Source organism: Dioscorea cayenensis, chromosome 5, assembly GCF_009730915.1.
Source record: "Dioscorea cayenensis subsp. rotundata cultivar TDr96_F1 chromosome 5, TDr96_F1_v2_PseudoChromosome.rev07_lg8_w22 25.fasta, whole genome shotgun sequence".
NCBI classification, from domain to species: domain Eukaryota; kingdom Viridiplantae; phylum Streptophyta; class Magnoliopsida; order Dioscoreales; family Dioscoreaceae; genus Dioscorea; species Dioscorea cayenensis.
Window position 1 is genome coordinate 909,887 of NC_052475.1, and position 21,352 is coordinate 931,238.

Sequence of the window (21,352 nt, forward strand, 5' to 3'; positions counted from 1 at the left end):
GGGAATAGTTTATAAACAATTTCTTATTTTATATGGATATATCAATCATTTCTTGTTTTGGTGAGGGATGCACCAAATTTATAGTTTTTACTCATAGCTATTAGATTGGATAAATTTTTTTTATTATTAGGAGGGTTCTCAACCTAATTTTAAATTTATTTTATTTTATTGATAATGGGGACAAGTCTCTCGGTTAGTTAAAAAATATGTGTGCACTTATGTCTCACTCGCACTTATTTTTTGTTATTTTATGGAATTAGTGCTGTTAACCATCTAAATCGATACCCTTGTAATTTGAAATTTAAATTGACAAATAAAACCCACAAACATGTTGATAATAACTATATATATATATATATATATATATGAAGAAAGATTATCTGGGGATATTCACAGGAATGTCCCTAGATTTTGAAAAAGTAGAGAGAGAATTGAGAGGAGAGAGATAGGAAGAGATTGATGCATGAACATTGATAGGAAGAGATTGGTGCATGAACAAATCAAATTGGATGGATGAGATTGATTCAGTCACTATCGTGATCACATTTTACGGTTTCGATTAAAATACTGTGCATTCTAATTTTTACTGTGGTATCGTTTATAAGTACAGAATTACTATGTATTATATCGTGTATGATTATTGAATTAAAATTTAATGGCTTGCATCAATGTTCCTAGATTTGTAATTTATGAACGTATGCATTCACTATATATTATTTTCATAAAAGAAGTCTATTGGGTGAGCCATGTCTTAAAATATTAATAAATAATAAATAGCTCCACTTCGTTCAAAATTCTTTCAAAGGTTTTAACGTCTGTTTCAATTAATTATTTTTTTTTTCGAATGATTTATGAAAATGACATTGACTAGTGACCACATCATGGCTTAGATCATCATATTATTATTACATGAAAACACTTACAGGCCAATATGAAAATTTCTCCAATGTAAAATATCTTTTATAACTTTTCTAATACAAAGAATTCTTATATTTAAATTATTATATTCATTTAATAAAATATGAAATAAAAATGTTCTTTATATCCTCATCATTTTCATTATTTATCTAAAATTATTAGATTAATTTTATAGTTTAATTTTTTTTAGTTAATGTGACTTTGGACAAACAGGTCTAATAGTGCATCCACATTATTTGTAAAATTCTACAATAATACAATCGAAATAAAAACTCAATTCTGTGTTTGCCTATTCACAGTTCAAACAACAATCCATTGCGTTAGATTATTACTTCTAAAATTTGAATTATTATTATATAAATTAATACTAATTAGTAAAAAAATAAAAGAAAAAAGAAAAATTCAAAACTCGTGGATTAATTTAGACCGTAGACTAATATTCTTTGAATATTGGACTAAAGCTAAGCAATCGTTTTCCCGCCCGACCCGTGAAGCCATATCGGATCCAAATCCGAATCCGATTAGGAGACCCGTACCACCTCTACCTTTAAATCTCGTTTCGCTTCGAATCCCCCTCCATTAACGAACGACCTCGAAACTCAAAAAAAAAAAAAAACATTTTTTTTTGGTTTAAAACCCTAGAATTCAAGAGGAAGATGAATGCGGTTCCTGAATGCCGTTCGAGAATCCCCTGAATCAAATGCGATTCATCCGTTCTAGGGTTTTTTGAGGAGGCTAGCAGCAAGTTTATGCTAGAGTTTTGAAATTTAAACCTAGAATTTTGGGGATTTTTGAGGGAGTACTTGAGAAGGATCGGTGAGACGAGTGGTGTTGAAGGCGGTGGAGGAGATTAAGCCATGAAGGTACTCTAATGGCGGCGATGGAGGAAAGGTGTCGGCCGGGATCGGATCTTTGTTGAGATTGATCGATCTCTTTCACTAGGCTGTAGCTACGAGCCTAAGCTGCTACGAGTCGCTTCCCCGTGACTGTGCTTTTATAGCTCGCCATTAATGGCCGTCGCCAAACCGCCAGCGTGGAGAAAAGTCGAAACTTGGATCTCGAGTTGAGGGTTTCGTTCGCTTTTGGCGTCTCGTAGGGCGGGCCGAGCGAGCGAGGGGCGCCGCTCGTGTGTGTAGTTCGTGCGCCAAGCGTTGCAGGTGTAATTGAGCGCGCGGATCTCGATGTAGGGTGATATGGTGGGTTGGAGGAGTTGCGGTTGCATTTATCTTGTGGTTGCTTTCTGGTCTTTGAGTTTGCGGAAGAGAAGGCGAAGTGAGTGTGGTGTCATCTGTGGGTCCGTTTCTTCGTTCTTCTTTTACTATGGGATTCTGGGTGGGATTGGATGTTGATTTTTCTTTTTTTTTTGGGAAATTATTGGTTTTTGGATTTTCTCAATTGCATTGCATGTTAGCTTGTTGTTGTATTTTTTTTCGCCGGGGGGGTGTTCGAGGATTAAGATTATTTATATATTTTTTCATTTTTGATCTTCTATATTTTGCAAAAGTCGTGGTTTTGCGGTAAATTGTGAAGTTTTTTGCGTTTTTTTCTTTAAAATATATTGTTTGTGTTTGTGCTTGTGTTTGTGCAGGAGATGGGCTGGGAAAGAAAAATTTGTCTTCTTTTCTTGTTGTTGAAGTATATGCCTGCATTTAATCCGTGGTATTGTTATGATAGGATTACTGTTTATTTGTACTAGACGTGGTTTGATTTTATCCGTGCAGTGAGGGTTTTGGGATGTGCCCATCCATTTGGTTCCTTGTGGAACTTTTTTGGCCAAATGATTTCAAATCTCATCCTAAATCTTCTTTCTGTTTCTTTGTCGAGTTCATAGGTCTACTGTGTTTTGTTATCCGTGGCCAAATTTTTTCTATAAATGTTTGAATTTTTTTTTTCGGCTGATTAACTACAGGGGAGTGGACACCACGAGCTTGTGAAAGTTGTGGACTTTGGTCAGTTTGGCTTCTTTTATCTTCAGTGTGTTATGAAGGATTCATAGATGGTGGTTGGTCTGAGCCTTTGGTGTTATCTAGAATAAGCATGCCGAATGTTGATGGCGAGGAAGATGTCTTCTTTGACACATTTGATTGTTTCAGGACTTCTGTAGATTCTGATTCATCTGGGTATTGCTCTGCTGAAAGTCCAGAATTAGTGTTCAGCAGCAAGTTTCTGTGTGATCTTTGGGTGGGTGAACTTATGAGCGTACAGGAAAGGCGTGACAAGTTTTTGCGAAGAATATGTATGGGATTGGATGATTTTGTGTTGTGTCAAGGTGATAGACTTCAAGAAACTGAAGAATGTATGTCTTGTAAGTCAGTGGACAACATAGATATGAGGAGAGTTTTGGAAAGCTGTGGTGCTGTATCAAGTTCTCATTCATCCTTGGATGATGGAGGGCGGAAGGACTATTGCTGCATAAGAGATCTGGACAGTGGAAAGAAATTTGTTGTTCATGATGTTGGCGAGGATGGTTTGCTAAGTATGCTCGAAGAAGTTGGTTCTAACAAATTGATGACGTTGGAGGAGTTTGAAATGTTTCTAGGTCTTTCAAATTCTGTTCGGCAATTTACTCAGCAGGAACCTGTTCTTCCTGAAGAAAAACAGAATGGCTGTGCTGATGCAAAAAGGACGAGACATAGGAGTTGGTGGAAAAGTTTCGTATGGAAGAGGTATGCCATGGGAATGTGCAAGAATGGTGTTTCTGCTAAAAGTTCCAAATTACCCAAAACAACAAGAATGAAAGTTCGGCAACAGAAGAAGAAATGTATGGAATTCACTGCATTATACAAGGGACAGGAAATTAAGGGTCACAAGGGTGCAATCAGGATTCTCAGATTTAGTTCATCCGGCCAGTATCTTGCAAGTGGTGGTGAAGACACTGTTGTTCGTGTCTGGCAGATCAGAGAAGTGGAAACATCATCAAAATGTTTTGCATCAAATGGTTCGTTTAAAACTGGGAAGATGATGATCGGAAGACAAAGTTGTAATTCTGCTCCTGTTATTATTCCAAAAAAGATTTTCAAGATTGAAGAAACCCCATTGCATGAATTTCATGGACATACCGGTGGCATCCTGGATTTATCTTGGTCTAACTCTGATGTGAGTGTTACAAGAGTTTATTTACATAATGCCTGTTAAAATTTTTGCTTCATTTCAAGTGGAAAAGAGTTGTTTAAGTTCAAACTTTAGTTTATGCATGCCATTTGTTTGTTTCATTTTTTTTTGGTTGTTGATAGAAGTTTTAATTTTTTAACCTGTAAAATCTTACTTACATTGTGTTCTTTTAGCTCAACTTTGCTCACATTCATTAAGTCTTCCATTGTTGTCTATATGCAGTGTCTTCTCACATCATCTGAGGATGGAACTGTTCGGTTGTGGAAAGTTGGTTGTGACTCTTGCCTTAAAGTTTTCCCGCACAATGACTTTGGTAAGTATGAGACACTGTAAATTCTGTTTTATAGTTCTGCACCACATAATTCAGTATACATGGCATATTAAAAATAAAATAAAAAATGTTGTTTTCAATTTTCTCTTGAATTCTGTGTTTTGGTTTTTAAATATTCTGTACGAGGGTATTCTTTCCTCCTGTTGTCATACTGCACAATCCTGATTTTATTTGGGATTCATTTCATTTGAAATTGGATTCCGTCACTTTTGTAAGTGCTATCAAAAGTTTGTAGGAATGAAAACTAATGTTAAGTAATTTTTCCTTGTTTTTCTGGATATTAGTGACCTGTGTTCAGTTCAATCCTATTGATGAGAGATGCTTCATCAGTGGCTCCATAGATGGCAAGGTTCGCATGTGGGGAGTTTCTGAGAATCGGGTTGTTGATTGGATTGATATAAGAGATATTGTGACGGCTGTCTGTTATCAACCTGATGGAAAGGTATTATACTGGTATAATCAATGTCATTGTCAATATTTGGCTTACCTTTATTTTCCGAGGTTTGCATGGTGATTTTCTCCTTTGTGTTCCCTATTCAGGGATTTGTTGTTGGTTCGGTTGCTGGAATTTGCCAATTCTATAGCTACTCAGGTGCGATGTCCTCACTCGGTTCGTTATTCATAGGCAGTGAAATGATACTTAAATTTCATTGTGCTGATTCATTTACATCCATTCTTTTGTGATTGATATAGGTAGCGGTATTCATCTCGACAGAAGATTTAATGTTAAAGGTCGAAAGAAGTCCATTGGCAAACCCATTACCTGTTTACAGGTTGGGATATTTTCTTGCCTTTTAGTTATGAGAAATTTTGGCATGAATATCTTAAGTGACTGTCCCTGAAAAATTTGTCCATGTTGTGTTTGCAGTTCTCACCCACTGATTCTGAGAAGGTAATGATATCCTCAGCTGACCCAAATGTTCGAATCTTTGATAAGGTTGATGGCATTCATAAATTAAGAGGTGAGAACTTTGATTTGACTTTCTTGTTTTCTAAAGTTTTGGTTGAACTTATGAATCTGTTTCTAGCTGTAATAGTATGACTTTTGATCATATAAAATTTATATCGGTCAGCATTACGAGGGAAATGCTTAATCATGTTCTGAATGATTATAATATGTTTTGGAGCATTTCTTTGCGGTAGTTAAATGTGCATACTGCATAGAATCAGACCTCTGGGCCAGCGTTTCCATCATCGACTTAAAAAAATCTTCTTCATCATGTATCAGGTTTAAGAAAATCCAAGAGTCAGTCAAACTCATCATTCACTTCAGACGGGAGATACATTGTTTCAGTGGATGAAGATTCGCATGTATATGTCTGGAACTATAATGAATCCCGCCTGTCATCATTGAAGGGAGTGAAAACAACAAGATCATGCGAGCTCTTCTCTTCTGAAGGTGTATCAGTTGCCGTCCCGTGGCCTGGCATCGATCACAGAGGAGCAGGCTTAGGCTTCAACAGTGTAATGGCATCATCCTCGCCGCAAAGAATCCTCGAACCATCAACTTGGCTGAGGGATCCCGACTGCTTCTCTCGCAGTGTTTGTTTCTTCACAGACAGTCCATCAAGAGGATCAGCAGCCACATGGCCGGAGGAGAAACTTATACAACCCTCATCAACAACCGAAGATCATTGTCACAGCCATCACTACCATTGCCTTACAACAATTTCGGCAACATGGAGTCTAGTGATTGTCACCGCGAGCCATGATGGTTCCATCAGGTCTTTCCACAATTTTGGATTGCCTGTTAGGCTGTGAAGTTCCAACCCCTTCATGTCACCATGTTTTTCTTGCAGATTAAATGCACAGAGCTTATGTTTTACTATAATGAATTTCACTTCTTGTCAATCCACTTCAAAATAAAAGGATATAGGAAATTTTGTGTACATGTATTTATTCTATGTAAATTTGTTTTTTTTAGAGGGTGTATATATTAAATTGCCTGACTTTTTTTTGGTCCTCTGGGAAGTTATAAATTAATCAGGGGGTTTTTTGAAAAACAAAATTTTTATAGTGAAAGAAAACAAGCGCATTGAAAGAGTCTTATCGCAACGGCGCCGCAAAAATGGAAGCACGACCTCGTCTTCTTCGCTTCTCCTCCGCCGTCGTCGTCGACGGCGGCGGCGGCGGCGACGACTTCTCCTCCCTCTTCTCCAACCTCAACACTCTCCTCCTTTCCAATCCTAACCCTAAACCTAACCCTATCCGCTTCCCCACCTTCTCCTCCACCTCTCTCCGCTACGCCCCTCGCTCCACCTCCCGTGGTCCGATTCTCAAAGATCTCCCATCCTTCGAACGTGCCCTCATCGGTGCCGCCGCTGGCGCCATCGCCGGTGCATTCACCTACGTTTGCCTCCTCCCCATTGACGCCGTGAAGACCAAGCTCCAGACCAAGGGCGCTGCCAATCTCTACTCGAACGCTCTCGATGCTGCTATCTACACCCTCCGCACCGAAGGTCCCCTCGGTTTCTACCGTGGCGTCTCCGCCGTCCTGGTCGGCTCCGCCACCTCCTCCGCCATCTACTTCGGCACCTGCGAGCTCGGTAAGTCGGTCCTCGGCCGACTCTCATCCTTCCCCCGGATCCTCATCCCTCCCACGGCTGGAGTCATGGGTAACATCGTCTCCTCCGCCATTATGGTTCCCAAGGAACTCATCACCCAGAGAATGCAAACCGGCGCCCGGGGCCGATCCTGGGAGGTCCTGCTGAGAATTATCAAAAAAGATGGGTTCTTAGGGCTTTACGCCGGGTACTCTGCCACACTACTGAGAAACATCCCCGCAGGGGTTCTAAGCTACTCTTCCTTTGAGTACCTCAAGGCCTTCGTGTTGAGCCAAACGGGGCAGAGCCATTTGGAGCCGGCACAGAGTGTTTGCTGTGGAGCATTGGCCGGGGCAATCTCAGCGTCATTGACGACGCCTTTGGATGTAGTGAAGACAAGGTTGATGACACAAGCGCACGGGGAAACGGGGAACAAGATCTCGGTGGTAGTGAGGCAGATTATGACTGAAGAGGGATGGATAGGGTTTGGCAGAGGGATTGGGCCAAGAGTTCTTCACAGTGCTTGCTTTGCGGCATTGGGGTACTGTGCATTTGAGACCGCGAGGCTTGCTATTCATCAGTATGTGCAGCAGAGGCAAGCTGAGGAGGCTAATGCTTTGGCTTGATATTTATTTCGATGTTGATGATAGGCATGAAAATGGTGAGTTTTTTCTTCTCATCTTTTGAGTTTATTATTCGATATGCATTGCTACTCGATGCGTTTCTTGATTTTTCTTGTTTGTTTTGATATTGCATGTGTGTTTGGAATGAGGGAAGTTGGATCATGTGAGGAGAAAAAGCTTTTATGTATACATTTTGTTTCATTTGCTTATGTATCTTATAATTGTGTTTTTTTCTAATGAGTTTTCTTCTTTGAAGTATTTGGAAAGTGCAGCAAATTTGGAGTTTTGTTATTTAATTAGTAAAAAAATACATATTGATGGCATGGAGAAGAGATTTCTTATTACCTTTTAAGTTCAATCTGTAGGGATATATTCACCAACACTTTATGTTTGAGAAGAGCTTATGGCTATGGTACATGTTGCTTATTACTTTGTTGTACCTTTGGTCTGTTGGTCTATAAATTCGAAAGTGATCATTTTGGTTCCTGAACTAACAGATATGCGGAGGAAAAATTGTTGAACTAAGAGAAAAGTGTGTTTAGTGTTTGATTGACCTTTTTTTTTTAATTGAATCCTGGGTCTTAAGTTGCTTAGTTCATACCTATTATCCATCTTTTTTAGTTGGAACCGAGTACTTTTTTAGCTTAATCGGCTTCCAATGTAGTTATTGGAATACTGCAATGGGACAACAATTTTGAAAAGCTTGTAACTAGCTCTGTTTTTATGATGGTTATTGGAATAGTGTGCTTGGCTTGATGGAAGATGGATGAAATGAAGAGAAGGTTTTATGAATTCATTTTGTTCCATTTGTTTGCTTTTCAAAGAAAAAGGAATAATAGTTCTCTTGTGTTGTTTTCTCTTACTTTTCAATACTCTTGTTTAATGTGTTTACTTTTATGAAATGTTCGGAAACTGCAGCAAATTTGGAGCTTTGTCTTGACTTGAGTTGAGAAGAGCAAGGTCAACATAAAGATTGTTTTCTGCTATTCAGGTGTGTGTACAATATTGGTCTATCCCTTGAGCATTTTTGTTCACTTAAAGTGGTCGATATTGTTCATGAACCAAGAAAATGTTAACGTCCATGAAATAAGAAAGAATTGAATCACTTTGATTTCTCTTCTTTTAGTAATTTATGTTACACCTATTTTTCATCCTTGTGATAGGAAACAAGTGTTTTCTTTTTCTTTTTCTTCTTTTTTTTAGCTGAATTGGCTTCCAATGTGGTTATCATAGTAACTTGCTCTCTGTTGCTCATGGTTTCTTTGCCTATTTTGGAACTTGCTACTTGGAAGAGCATTATAAGCCTATAAGCAATCTGCTTGTTGAAAGGGGAAAAACTCCTGAATTTATAGGCTTAATATCATTTTTATTGCAAGGGTTTGCCTTCTGCATTTTAGTGCTTTTGAGCTTGCTTTTATCCCTGTCCATTGCTTTAGAAAAAAACATGATTTTTTAGCAGCATAATCTTTTTAAGTCAAGTACTCCTGTCTGTATGTTTACTTTCTGTTTTTTTTGATAAATGTGAACAAGCCATGAAACTTCGGCTTTAATCATTGAATTAGGCGAGATTCGAACCTACGACTCTAGATTCGAAAGGAAAATCGAATCCAGAGAAATCGAGAAATTGATTGCCACTCTCCTGTGGTGGGGTGGTATTTGTTCTTTTTCACACCTTAGTTTTTTTTTTTTTTTTGATGTGTGTTAACTAATTAATGTGGTTATTTTGTGTTTCATTCAAATCATACTTAATGTCAAATCTCACAAACTTTTTGTGATTCTTATGACATGGAATATTTACCATTAGGTCATTCCTTAATGATGTTACATATGCTTTCATCAAGCTAATCCTTGTCACCATGAACATGAACTAGCTATTAAAACATTATCACTTCTTCACTTATCATGATTATTTCCTTTTTCCTTCCAATACTCTTAATTCTCCAATTTTCCCCCACTATTTTCAACATATATGTATATATGTTGTTATTCAATCCTCTATTCTATTGACTTGGAGTGTTTGACCTAAAATAAATCATGTTCAACAATGGTCAAAGTTTGATTGTTTTGACTTTTGTGGATGCAACCACTTGAGAGAGGGGGCACCTCTTCTCTGACCAGCACCTTAATATATATATTTATATTTATATTTATTACTTTGATGATTACTCCGCAGCCTTCTTCTTCTTCTTCCTTCATAAAAGCTAATAGTCCAGTCAATTATTGTGAGCCCTTTTGCAACTGAGTACAATACTTAACAGGCTGTTCTGGTTCTATGCCTTTAAAACTATACCAGTACAGGCATTAAAGTTTCTCTTTAGGGGCCCTCCAGAGAAAGACGCTTCATTCGGATTCTCACCTTTTAAATTAACATAATATATGAATCAATTTTCATTCCTTATAAATTTCCCATCCTAATTTAAATCTATCCATGAGATATGATTGGTCATTATTTCGGATTTGCTCTTCATTTAAGAGAATATAAAAAAACAAGAGATTTGGTGTCAACAGATCAAAAAGTATTGATGATAACTCTTATTATTTTTTTTTTTTGAAAAAGTGGATAAACCACTGCAATATATTAAAAGGATAATAAAGATACAAATAAAGCGAGAGCTCCTACAGAACACCACGAGACATGGCAAAGTTTTCACTAAAAATAACAAAACAACAACCAAAAAGAGAATCTGCAAGGGATCCTCAGTACATCACCAACAACCGATTATCTCGTGATAAATAAATGATCTGCCTCTGGAGGATCGCCTCCAGTCTCTCGACCACTGCTCCCAAGGGTCTCTGCACTCTGCCGCATCAACAGGTATGATAACTCTTATTTTAGCCGAAATTTAAAAATTTTGATTTTAAAAAAATAAAATTAATTTCAATAAAAAGTTCTTTTTAGCTTGTCAGCATCTCTCTCTCTCTTTTTTTTTTTTAAAAAAAAACTTTTTTATTTTCATATTTGCCACTAACTTTTTTTGTTTTGTTGGATTGGTAAAATACAGCTTTTTCAAGTTAGAAAGTAGCAAAAATTGAATGAAATGTTGCTTGGACTTCTTCACAAGCAAACACTGCAATTTTGAAGACACTGCTGCAGTAGCCTCAATCTATTATATTATGACACCTCAAATCCCTGTCATGCCTTTTTTTTCTGTCTTTTTTTTTATTTTATTTTTTATTTCCATGTTTTTATCCTCTTTCCCACACTGCTTCATGGAAAGCTTCACATTTATTTGACTTGTAATGGCTGCCGTTTATTTTATTGCATGTGTAGTTTATTTAATATTATTTAAAGAAAAACTATTTCACTAATTATAATCTAAAGGCTGTTAGCCTTCTTGGCTATTTCCAAGAAACATTAAAAATAAATAAATAAATAAATAAATGTAGACAAGACAAGGAAAGCAAAGGAAAGTTCCAACTGATTTCAGTGAGCACTTCTTTTTCAATAGTTTTCCTGGTTTAGTCTTTACCCTTGATTCCTTTAATTTAGACGTTAGAACCACCACCCTTATATTATTGTCTGACAGCCTATTTTGACTAAAGATGCTTTCTCAACATTAAAATTAAAAACAATTCCAAGATAATTACTTGCACGTTACCATCCTAATCACCAATTGAATCCTTTAACCCTCTTCATTAGAGAAATTTTAAAAAAAAGCAAGTAAATAAAAATAATACAAATGGGCATTGAATCCAAAGCCAGGCAAAGCACAACCACTCCCCCACCACATTTCACATCCACACAAAAATTATAATAAATAAATAAATAAATAAATAAATAAATAAACAATTGAATCAGCTCTATCCTATTCTTTATCAAACCACCATTTGGCAATTGCCATTTGCCATCCAATTAATTACTTACATACAAATCCCATTGTCTTTCCCAAATGTAACTTTCACCCTCTCCCTAAACTAAAAACAAAAATTACCCCTAAAAGTCCAACTTCCCAATGAATAAACAAATATGTTCCAAAGTGGTGCTCTATCATCTCACCATCATCCTTTCTCTCTGCAACTTAATGCTGTCCAGCCATCCATTGATGACCACCAATAGTATTGACAGACTAATTAAACAAACAACCAAATAAAAAAACACAAAAAAAGTGTGTATCATGTATCATGTATCACCAACCTTTACCTCCTTTTTCTTCCTCTTCTTCAAAAAACAACAAAAACTTGCAGGACCACCATGTTCATAGATCATGGATCCTGAAGCTGGTTGAATAGATCCCAGTAAGCACCAGGAGAAGGAATGGTGGGAGTTGTCAAGAAATTGTTAGGACTTGCTAAGAAAGTGTTCTCCACGTAGCTTCTATTCCCATGAAAGGCTGGGCTGAGTTCATGCAAGAAGCTCAATGAATTTGGATCCACTGAAGGTGAGAAGAAACCTGGAGATATAGGTGGTAGTGATGATGGCATCGGTGATAGAATTCCCGGGAACGTGCTAATACTTGCTCTGTTGTTCATCATCTGGTTCTCTTCAATTACCATCTCCATCCCTTCGATGATAGTGAACTCGGTTTTTCGCAAGTCTGAGGAGGAGTTCACTGGTGGTTGTTCAAGAGCTAGACGTGCTGCAGGAGATAGTACTGTTGGTGAAGGTAGAGCAGCGGAGGTGGTGGCGGTGGAGGACATGGTGGTTGTAGTGTTGGTTGAAGTCAATCCAGTGAGACTTTGAACTAGAGACATGAAGTCGTTTGGATTGGTGTGGATGATTTTTGGTGAGACTGTGTAGATGATGACCGGAGGACGTGGTTGCGGTGGAGGAACGGCCATGGTATCAGCTTGATAAGGTGGCGGCCCCGGCGGTGGCTTCTTTATCTTGTAGGAGTCTTTGTTGACTTTCAGAGGTGTTGGCCGTGGACCTTGCAGCTCCCTCCGGGGAGATGGCCGCCCGAAAGGCGACTCCGAGGAGTTCATCACCTTCTTCTTCTTCTTCTTCTTCTTCTTGTTGTTATTCAAAGCTCTGGCCTTTGAGGTCTGGAGAGGAAGAAGAATGAATGAGAGATAAATAGAAAAGAAGAGCCTTTGTGGAAGTATTTATAGATGTGGACAAGTCAATGAAGTGCATGATAAGGCTAAACAACCAAAATAAATAAATGAATGAATAGAAAAGGTTGTGGTAATTATAGGAAATTTATTTACCCCTCAATATGCAACTATCATGATCAGCAATCCACATCTATATCTTGAATTTTTAAGATTTTCATCTTGTAACCTTTTGTCTTACATCTGGTTGAGAAGTTCGTAAATAAAATCTGTTATTTTACTGTAATTTGAGGGGCGGATAATGAGAGACTGAGTTTGTTGAATTTATTAATGAAGATAGACTAGTCATGCAACTACTATGTGAGGAGTTTGATGCAGTCAATTGTATGGTCAAGAATCTAAGACGTGGTCAGGCTTTGAAGCAATCCAAGATCCTAAAGAACTTAAGGGAAAGAAATAAGAAAATTAAAATTTAATTGAAAGGCCGGCCTTTGATTGTTAGGATGTGAAACTTTACTAATTTGTCTCCCTGTATTTGTTTGTTTGTTTGTTTGTCCCGGTAAATGACCATCTCTGTCGCCTTGTTATATATTAGTCTAGAAAGATGACCACTGAGCTTTCATGGTTGGCTCAAAGAACAATTTGGCTCTAAAAGAATGCTAGATAGCCATTCACATATAAACAAAGAAAAACACAGTAACAGTGCAGCGATGACTCATTCTTCTGGGGATTAATTGTATCAAAATTATACTAATTTGAGTGTTCTATGGTTGCATTAATGGAACAAGTTTGCATGTGTGTGCTTTAAATTCCTAAATAACTTTTGAGACAAAAACAAGACATTTTCAATCTCACAACAGAAATAAAACTAGATTCTTTTAACTTCTTTATGCCTATATGACTGAGCCTAGTTGCCATTAAATGTCTTCTATCAATGAGACCGAAAGGGAAACATTGGATGGTTCACACTTGATACCAGATGCCAATGGGAAAGGGTGTTGTTAATGACTCAATAATCAATGAGAATCCAAATCTGATTGTAAAATCATATGTAATGTGATGCATAAGACATAAAATCAAAACCAAACCCAAACAGTAGCAAGCGAAAGGGAAAGAAAAGGATACAACTCTGCCAACGACAACTGGTTAGATGATTGCCGTGGCTGCAGCCCATTATTCAAGAATGGGAAATTATTTTTGTTCTATCTTGTCACTTCTCTATGTCTACTTGTTTACTTCTACCTTGATGTTTCTCAACACTCCACTTGGCAAGCTATGAATTCAAATCGAAAAATTGATGACAGTTATACCCATATCATACATGCTAATGCTATCTTGCAAACAGTGAGAATGCCTCTTAAGTTTTAACAATCAAATAATTGTTAAAACAACATATGAAACTAAAAACTTTTATGGAAACTGTCTGAATCTCTAGAACAATAAAATGTCAACAAGAAACCAGTCATCTGTGGCTGCTTTATGAGGCAGTAAAGTCTTTCAAGACTGCAACTAGACAAATCAAGGCAAAGTTTTGAGACAAGATCAAAACATCAACAGCAAAGTCCTCAACTAAAACTTAAGACTTCATAAAGTCATCAGGGAGATGATTATTGAAATAAATATTGCGCATCCAATGAATATATCACATAATTCACATCTACTACAGTAATTCTCTCAATTAATGTCATATAGCTACTGATCGACCTGTTATTGACTTGTTTGGTCATGGAAACAATATCAAAATGTCATCATCCGTTGCTCTCAGGACAAGTCCAGCTCTCATTATATTCTGTATTGATTTAGTCCCACAACTTGAATTTTTCAGATGATGATGATGCAGTGGTGTGCTCTTTGTTACTTCAGCCATGACATATGTCCAGACGGATGATTTTGGGTAGATACAGCAAGACTAAATCATCATCCCATTAATTCCTCAGAACTAACTAAAATCGAATAATCTGCAATACTATATCAATCTAAAAAGCATAATAAAAAATTCTAAGGATTCATCATTCATCCACAAACAAGCATCTCAAAATCATCAATTTAACAACCTTCATCAAGCTAAAAAGCAAGAAATCAACACTATACTTCAAGCATAACCTAGAAGAAGAAAAACCCTAATTGAAGCACAGAAATTGGTGAGATTAAATATATAAAAATGAATCTAAGACCCAAAATTTTCAGGAATGGAAGCTAATAAACGAGAAAATTGAAATAAAAATGGAGAATTTTCATTTATAAGAATGGAATTCACGCACCTCTGATGCAGCGAAGCAGGCATGGAGCACTACTTCTTCTCCATTCGCAGCCCTAGAAAGAGAATTCAAAACCCTTGAGAGACGTTACATCGAAGCAGGGGTCAGTCCTCCGGTTCGATGTGAAATTATCGAAATATCCTTCGTTCGTCCAGGTGGCAATGAATTGGGCTATATGGATAGATAAGGGTGTTTTGGTCTTTTTACATCAACCCAGGCCGGAGATCCCTCATACGAGCTCCGTTCTTTGATTTCCCGCGAGCGGAGCTCGAGGGGAAGGATAGGGCTAGCGATTGGAGGCGTGGATCGGGAGCGGGAAGGAGGGGGATAGCGATGCAAGGGTCGGAGATGGAGGGGGAGGCGGCGGCGAATGGGGCGGTGAGGAAGCGGACGGCGGCGCCACCACCGATGATGAAGGCAAGGAAGTACAGGTCGATGGTGGATATAATGAGGAAGACGACGTCTGTCGCGGGTGTAACCGGGGAGTACTATAGCGATCTCCGGTGCGAGCAGTGCCGGTCCGGTGAACGGGAGGAGGAGCTGCTTCTATGTGATCGGTGTGACCGTGGTTACCATCTCGCGTGCCTGCGGCCCATTGTTGTTAGGGTTCCAACGGGGCCTTGGTTCTGTCCTATCTGCGCTGAAGACCGGCCTATGACGAGTACTTGTTATGCGTTTTTGAGAAATTAGTATTGTTTATTGGGATTATGCTGAAAGGAGGTGTTGATTTTGTGGCGGTCTTTGTTGTTGTTGTTGTTGTTTAGGATTCCCACTGATGCAGACGAAGATTGTGGACTTTTTTCGGATTCAGAGATGCTCGTATGAGAAGGAAGGGGAGAAATGTGGGTCTTCTCAAGGTTAGTGATGCTGATTTCATTAGCAAAAAATGCGAACTTTATATTTATGAATAGTGAGAATGCTTGCATTTTTAATTTGAAAATTAAAAATGGTGCAATTGTCATCTCTGCTAACTTTCTCTATTTGTTTCTCTGTTTTCCATGCTTGCATTCTTTATGTATTTCATTGTCTTCTTTATTGTATTTAATGGTATGGATTTTGTTTTTAATTGTGGTATTTGTGTTTCTGATTTCTTATTTCTTATTTCGCTTCTCATAAACATTTTCTTTCTTGGTGCATTTTGAAGGTGTTGTTATTGAGGTTAGGAGGAGACGCAAACACTGCATGAAAAAAGGAATTCTATGAATAGTGAGGATGCATGCCAATTTATTTAGGAAGAAAATAAGAAGTTGGTGGATTTATCATCTCTGTTGATGAATTCTCCTCATTCTCTATTTGTTCCTCTGTTTTCCATGCTTGCATTCTTATGTATTGCATATTCTTATTCATTGTATTTGTTGTTTTGGGTTTTGATTTTAGGCATGGCATATGTCCTTTTGATTTCATTCTGTTCACACATGTTTTTTTGGCTTCTCATAGTCCCATTTTTTTGGTGCATTTTTTGAAGGATTTGTTGTGCAAAGGTCCTCATTTGGTGTGTTACTGAGGTCAGATATGATAGCAAGTTTCATAGTCTGTCTTTATAAGGTTAGAAGAAGATTCAAACACCGCGCAAAAGGGAGGAATTTTATAAATAGTGAGAATGCATGCCTTCTTATATAAAAGAAAAGGAAAAGTTGGTGCATTCATCATTCCTATTAATAAGTCCTCATTCACAGTTTTCGCATTTGTCATTTTCTTTTGTATTGCATATTATTCTTCATTGCATTTGTCGTTTTCGGCCTTGTTTTTGGTGATGGTTTTTGTCTTTCTGATTTATTGTTTTCATACATGTTTGTTTTGTCAATAAAGAGAGGAATTGTTATTGGAGATAACATTGTGATTTTGATAAGGAACATATCTTTGTTTATTTGCTCAAATGATTGTGGTCTTAAGCAAGCTTTTTCTCTTTTCCAGGTTTTAATTAATCTAGGACTTGGTTCTCTGAGTATATTGAACTTATGAAACTCATACCTTTTGGCTTAATTCTTACATCTCATGAGCACAAGCATAAAAATGAATAACCTGTAGTTAGCAATAATCCTTTAGGTATATTACTTAGGCTATGAAACCATAATGTTAGCTTTTAGTATTAGTATTGTAGGATCATCCCCAAGAACTATACGAGAAATGACTACCTTACATTTTTGGATCACTTATAAGAGTTTTTATGCAAGAATTGATAAACAAAGTTCTTGGTTAGTCATTTAGAGGCATCCATAACAAAGTTTCATTTGTAATGCACATGCATGGTTCATTTCAATCTTTGAGAATGTCGAGTGTGGGAGCAAGCTTAATGGCTCTGTGTCCATCAAAGCCTTTTGAAATAACTGATATTGTGAAGTTTCCTTTTGAGTATTTCAATATAAATTTTTTGACCTAGGACTAATTCCCAAGCATACTTCAAAAAAAGTTATTATACACCCTAGGCCCATCCTTCAGAAAGAAACATGTAGCAAAAAGGAAAGAATGAGCCAATGGTTTTTGTTTTTCCTGTGAAGCTTAGATCTATTGCCAAGTGAATGAAGTTGATTGACCTCTTTTTGGCATTTTGCCATGGAGCTTATGTAAATAGGCTTGTATTGAGGTTTTAAATAATCAAACTGTATTTTGCTTTATATCGGCAAGCATTATATATCCATAAGGCATGCATTTATTGTTTGGAAAGTTTTGACTTCAATCTTTGCAAGTCTTTAATTGAAAAGCTAAAATTTGCTGTCTCAGCTGCAGTCATAGCTTCAAAGCTTCAAAAGGTGTCTTATGTTTGTTTTCTTTGCCTAAAACTTTGAAAATATTGATTTGACCTTGCACTATCTTGGGAAAATGTTGGTCGAAGACCCTAAAATAGGAGATTAGGGTAAGGGTGCGTTTGGTTCGGAAGTAGTCCACCGAAGTGGTGGAAGTCTTGAAAGTCTGCACTTACTGAGTGAAAGCTTTCGATTAAGTGTTGGGTTCCATGTGTTTGGTTGAAAGGAGAAGTGTCAAATCATTAACTACTTTTTTTGTTTAATTAGTGGAAGTTAAAATTTTAAAAATGATGGAAATGAACTTCTACTCATCACTTCATCATGTGTGAGATTCTGATTTTGTCTTGTTGGATTGAGAACTTTTATAATTATTTTTAAATTATAATTTTTAAAAAAATATTTTTTTATAAACAATAAAAAAATAATGAAATAATTAAAAAAACAATAACATATAAAAAAATAAAAGATAAAAAAATTAAAAACAATAAAAAAATATTTTTTTATAAACAATAAAAAAATTAATTAATTAAAAAAAGAAACAATAGCAGATAAAAAAATAAAAAGATAAAAAAATAATAAAATAAAAAGATAAAAAAATGATAAAAAAGCGATAAAAAGATAAAAAAAGATAAAAAAATAAAAAGATTAAAAAAATAAAAAAATAAAAAAATAAATCATAATAAAAATAAAATAAATAAAATGGGTAAAAATCACCCATGCAATCATGCATGAAAAGTGAAGCATCGAAGTCCCCACTGCTAAAAAATTTTCCCAGTCAAAGAGTGAAGTGGAAGGGTTTTGGAGTGGTCACTTTCCGTCTTGCTACTCCACTTGAGCCAAACAAGTGGAAGTGTCACATCAACTCCCACTTCCGTCACTTCGGTCTCCACTTCGGCGAACCAAACACGCCCTAAGTTGCCAAGGTTATTGGAAAAAACTTTTTCTGTTACTATTATTGATCTGTTCAGTCATAATTTCATTCTTCTTTCTAAATGGAATCTATGATTTTAAATTTGGCATCGATGAGTGCTTCACACCTTTTCTGGTTTTGTCTTAAATTGTACATGGAGCTCACACGCACAATGTACTATACAAGTAAATTGAAGACAGTAATGGGAATAATTTTTTTGAAAGCAAAAGGTTTTCAATACAGAAAAAGTACGTTAGGTTTGTTTTAATTACTGATTCTTCTGTGGATAGACACTACTTTAAGAAGATACCTAAATAATTAGCAATCATTTGTTCACAATAACAAATGTAAAGATATCATAATAGGGCCATTGTTTTAAATTAGTTAACATGGAGCTGGGTCACTGAGTATTATCTCTGTAGCCTGGCAGGTTTTGCAGTGAGTTCAGACTTAGTCAACATCTTGCCTATTTTATATTATCTATTTGTAAATCTTGCCTTTCATTCTTTCTTACCAAAATCTTATGATTCAGATGGGAGGAGACGCAGACGACGATCTTTGCCTCTTGTAATGCATAAGAAAAGGAGAAGGATATTACCATTTGTTCCAAGTGAAGATTCAAAGCGACGACTTGAACAAATGGGTTCTCTAGCAACAGCATTAACAGCATTGCACATGGAGTTCAGCAATGACTTAACCTATATGCCTGGAATGGCCCCTCGATCTGCTAATCGGGCCAATTTAGAAAGGGGCGGCATGCAGGTACTGAGTATTTCTTTCATCTTTTGAGCCACCTTTCCTATTCTGATACTGGTTACCTTCAATATAAAAAGATCACACATTCATCAGGTTCTCTGCAAAGAAGATAAGGAGGCAATTGAACTCTGCAGAAGCATGTACAAGAGAGGAGAGTGTCCTCCCCTAAAAGTAGTCTATGATAAACTTGAAGGGTATTTTTCTTGCCATAACTTGGAGTCAATTAGTTATGTTTTAGTAAATGAATATGAAGTAGACCTTTTGTCGTGAAGTTTTACTGTCGAGGCTGATGGCCCAATAAAGGATATGACCTTTATCACTGAGTATACTGGCGACGTGGATTTCTTAAAAAACCGAGAACATGATGATGGCGACAGCATGATGACTCTTCTATTAACAACAAATTTATCTGACAGTCTAGTGATCTGTCCTGATAAACGTGGAAACATTGCTCGTTTCATCAATGGCATCAACAACCATACATCGTAAGCTCAGACCATCAATTTTTTTCTCTTGTTTTGCTATCTGTTTGTATCGAACTCTAGTTTATATTGGAACTTTTCTGTCAATAGTATCACTCTTCTTAAAAACCAGACTTCCTAAATGAATTGTTATTCATCCAACAAACTTGAGATGCAGTCTTGTATATCTTGAGGTGAAGTCTGTTTGTAAAGAATAGCATTGCTCTTTATGTTATTTGACAATCTCCGGCTGTTATGCCTAAATTCGTTCATTTTGCAGGGACGGTAAGAAGAAGCAAAATCTAAAATGTGTCAGATATAGCGAAGACGGTGAGTGTAGAGTTTTTTTGATCGCTTGCCGTGATATATGCAAAGGAGAGAGGCTATATTACGACTACAATGGATATGAACATGAGTATCCAACTCAGCATTTTGTCTGAGTTTTTGCTTTTAGGTGCATTAATTTGATCTCATACATTATCATGAACCAAAAAGTTTTAGTATTGAAAAAATCATTTTTGACATAGCTATTAGTTGATCCTTTCATTTGTAATAGGCCTTCAGATTTATTGTCAGTTCATCATTTCATGTAATATGCCTGATTGATGGCAAAAACTGTTGAGTCCAACCAACCAACAGCAAAAATTTTACCATTTGTTTTAGTTGCCGGTGTAATCTGTCAAATGAGACTTTCGAGTTTTGCATAACTTTTAATCATCAATTTTTTTTTTCTCTATATTTTTAGTTACTTCAATTGACAAAAGCTGTCTTGTTTTTCAGATGATTAAATCACATTTGTTTATATACCCTTCAATTCATTGCTGTTATTTCTTTATAAAGGCTGTTGATAAAGAATTAATGTAAAAAATATTATATATTCAAACTATCATCCATATGTATATATGTATGTATTTATAAGTTTTTCAACAGGATATTTAAACAAATAGAATTAATTTTGTAAGGTATATAAATAAACATAATTTTTACAAAAATATTTAGCAATTTCCCCATACTAGATGGGTATGATTAAGACTTATATATATATATATATATATATAGAGAGAGAGAGAGAGAGAGAGAAAAAATCATCTCGGGATGTTCATAGGAACATTCCCATATATTAAAAAGGTATGTACAATAAATTCCAAATAAAAATTGTTAAGACAGTTCAATATCAACGTCGGTAGATATATAATTTACAAACATACTCAGAAGACGCTATTATCCACTCGTACCAAATGGGATTTGATTAAAACTTACATATAGAGAAAGAGAAGATTATTTAGGAACGTTCATAAAAACATCCCCAAATATTAAAAAAATGTATGTATAATAAATTCCAAATGAAAATTGTTGAGGCTGTTCAATATCAACATTGGTAGGAGTATATGATCTACAAAAGTACTTCTTTGAACGCAACCTCATGTATATATATATATATATATATATATAGTATATTATATGCTAAACAATATTAGACCAAGATATGATAATTTTAAATAAATTTAATAATTTCATGAATTGATTGATATATAAATTTAGAAAATAATTACTAAATATGGTTATTATTATCATTATTAAATATATATTAATATATATTTAGCCGGAAAACACGCAACGAAATGGCCATGAGTTATGGTTTTGTTGGGCAGTTGATCACAAGATGAACGGTGGAGATGAGATCTTTGGCGTGGGCCCCAACAAA

At 36.3% G+C, this 21,352-nt stretch overlaps 4 protein-coding genes across 7 annotated transcripts; 3 read left to right on the forward strand and 1 right to left on the reverse strand.

Annotated features, from left to right (window-relative positions):
• The first annotated feature begins 1,515 nt into the window (after positions 1-1,515).
• LOC120261187 (uncharacterized WD repeat-containing protein sll0163-like) lies at positions 1,516-6,334 on the forward strand. Of its 2 annotated transcripts, none has more exons than XM_039268960.1 (8): positions 1,516-2,190; positions 2,828-4,014; positions 4,252-4,342; positions 4,645-4,802; positions 4,901-4,952; positions 5,054-5,133; positions 5,229-5,322; positions 5,589-6,334. In XM_039268960.1, exons 1-8 carry the CDS (start codon positions 2,112-2,114, stop codon positions 6,119-6,121), a joined length of 2,274 nt encoding a protein of 757 aa, XP_039124894.1. In that variant the 5' UTR covers positions 1,516-2,111; the 3' UTR covers positions 6,122-6,334. The 2 variants fall into 2 exon arrangements, with proteins under 2 accessions (XP_039124894.1, XP_039124895.1); XM_039268961.1 differs by having other exon boundaries at positions 1,516-2,212; positions 5,589-6,333.
• Positions 6,335-6,389: 55 nt separating this feature from the next.
• On the forward strand, positions 6,390-8,641 carry LOC120261190 (protein MITOFERRINLIKE 1, chloroplastic). Of its 3 annotated transcripts, none has more exons than XM_039268964.1 (2): positions 6,390-7,564; positions 8,445-8,641. In XM_039268964.1, exon 1 carries the CDS (start codon positions 6,429-6,431, stop codon positions 7,527-7,529), a length of 1,101 nt encoding a protein of 366 aa, XP_039124898.1. In that variant the 5' UTR covers positions 6,390-6,428; the 3' UTR covers positions 7,530-7,564; positions 8,445-8,641. The 3 variants fall into 3 exon arrangements, with proteins under 3 accessions (XP_039124898.1, XP_039124900.1, XP_039124899.1); XM_039268966.1 differs by lacking the exon at positions 8,445-8,641 and adding an exon at positions 7,892-8,438; XM_039268965.1 differs by lacking the exon at positions 8,445-8,641 and adding an exon at positions 7,799-7,809.
• A 2,504-nt stretch (positions 8,642-11,145) lies between these two features.
• Positions 11,146-14,859, reverse strand: LOC120261936 (nuclear speckle RNA-binding protein B-like). Its single transcript, XM_039269956.1, has 2 exons — positions 14,780-14,859; positions 11,146-12,509 (listed from the first exon to the last, which is right to left on the reverse strand). The coding sequence occupies exon 2, from the start codon at positions 12,447-12,449 to the stop codon at positions 11,730-11,732; it is 720 nt and encodes a 239-aa protein (XP_039125890.1). The 5' UTR covers positions 12,450-12,509; positions 14,780-14,859; the 3' UTR covers positions 11,146-11,729.
• A 245-nt stretch (positions 14,860-15,104) lies between these two features.
• LOC120261935 (probable Histone-lysine N-methyltransferase ATXR5) lies at positions 15,105-20,311 on the forward strand. The gene is made up of 6 exons (XM_039269955.1): positions 15,105-15,437; positions 15,541-15,633; positions 18,963-19,192; positions 19,280-19,380; positions 19,459-19,671; positions 19,928-20,311. Exons 1-6 carry the CDS (start codon positions 15,110-15,112, stop codon positions 20,085-20,087), a joined length of 1,125 nt encoding a protein of 374 aa, XP_039125889.1. The 5' UTR covers positions 15,105-15,109; the 3' UTR covers positions 20,088-20,311.
• Positions 20,312-21,352: the final 1,041 nt, after the last annotated feature.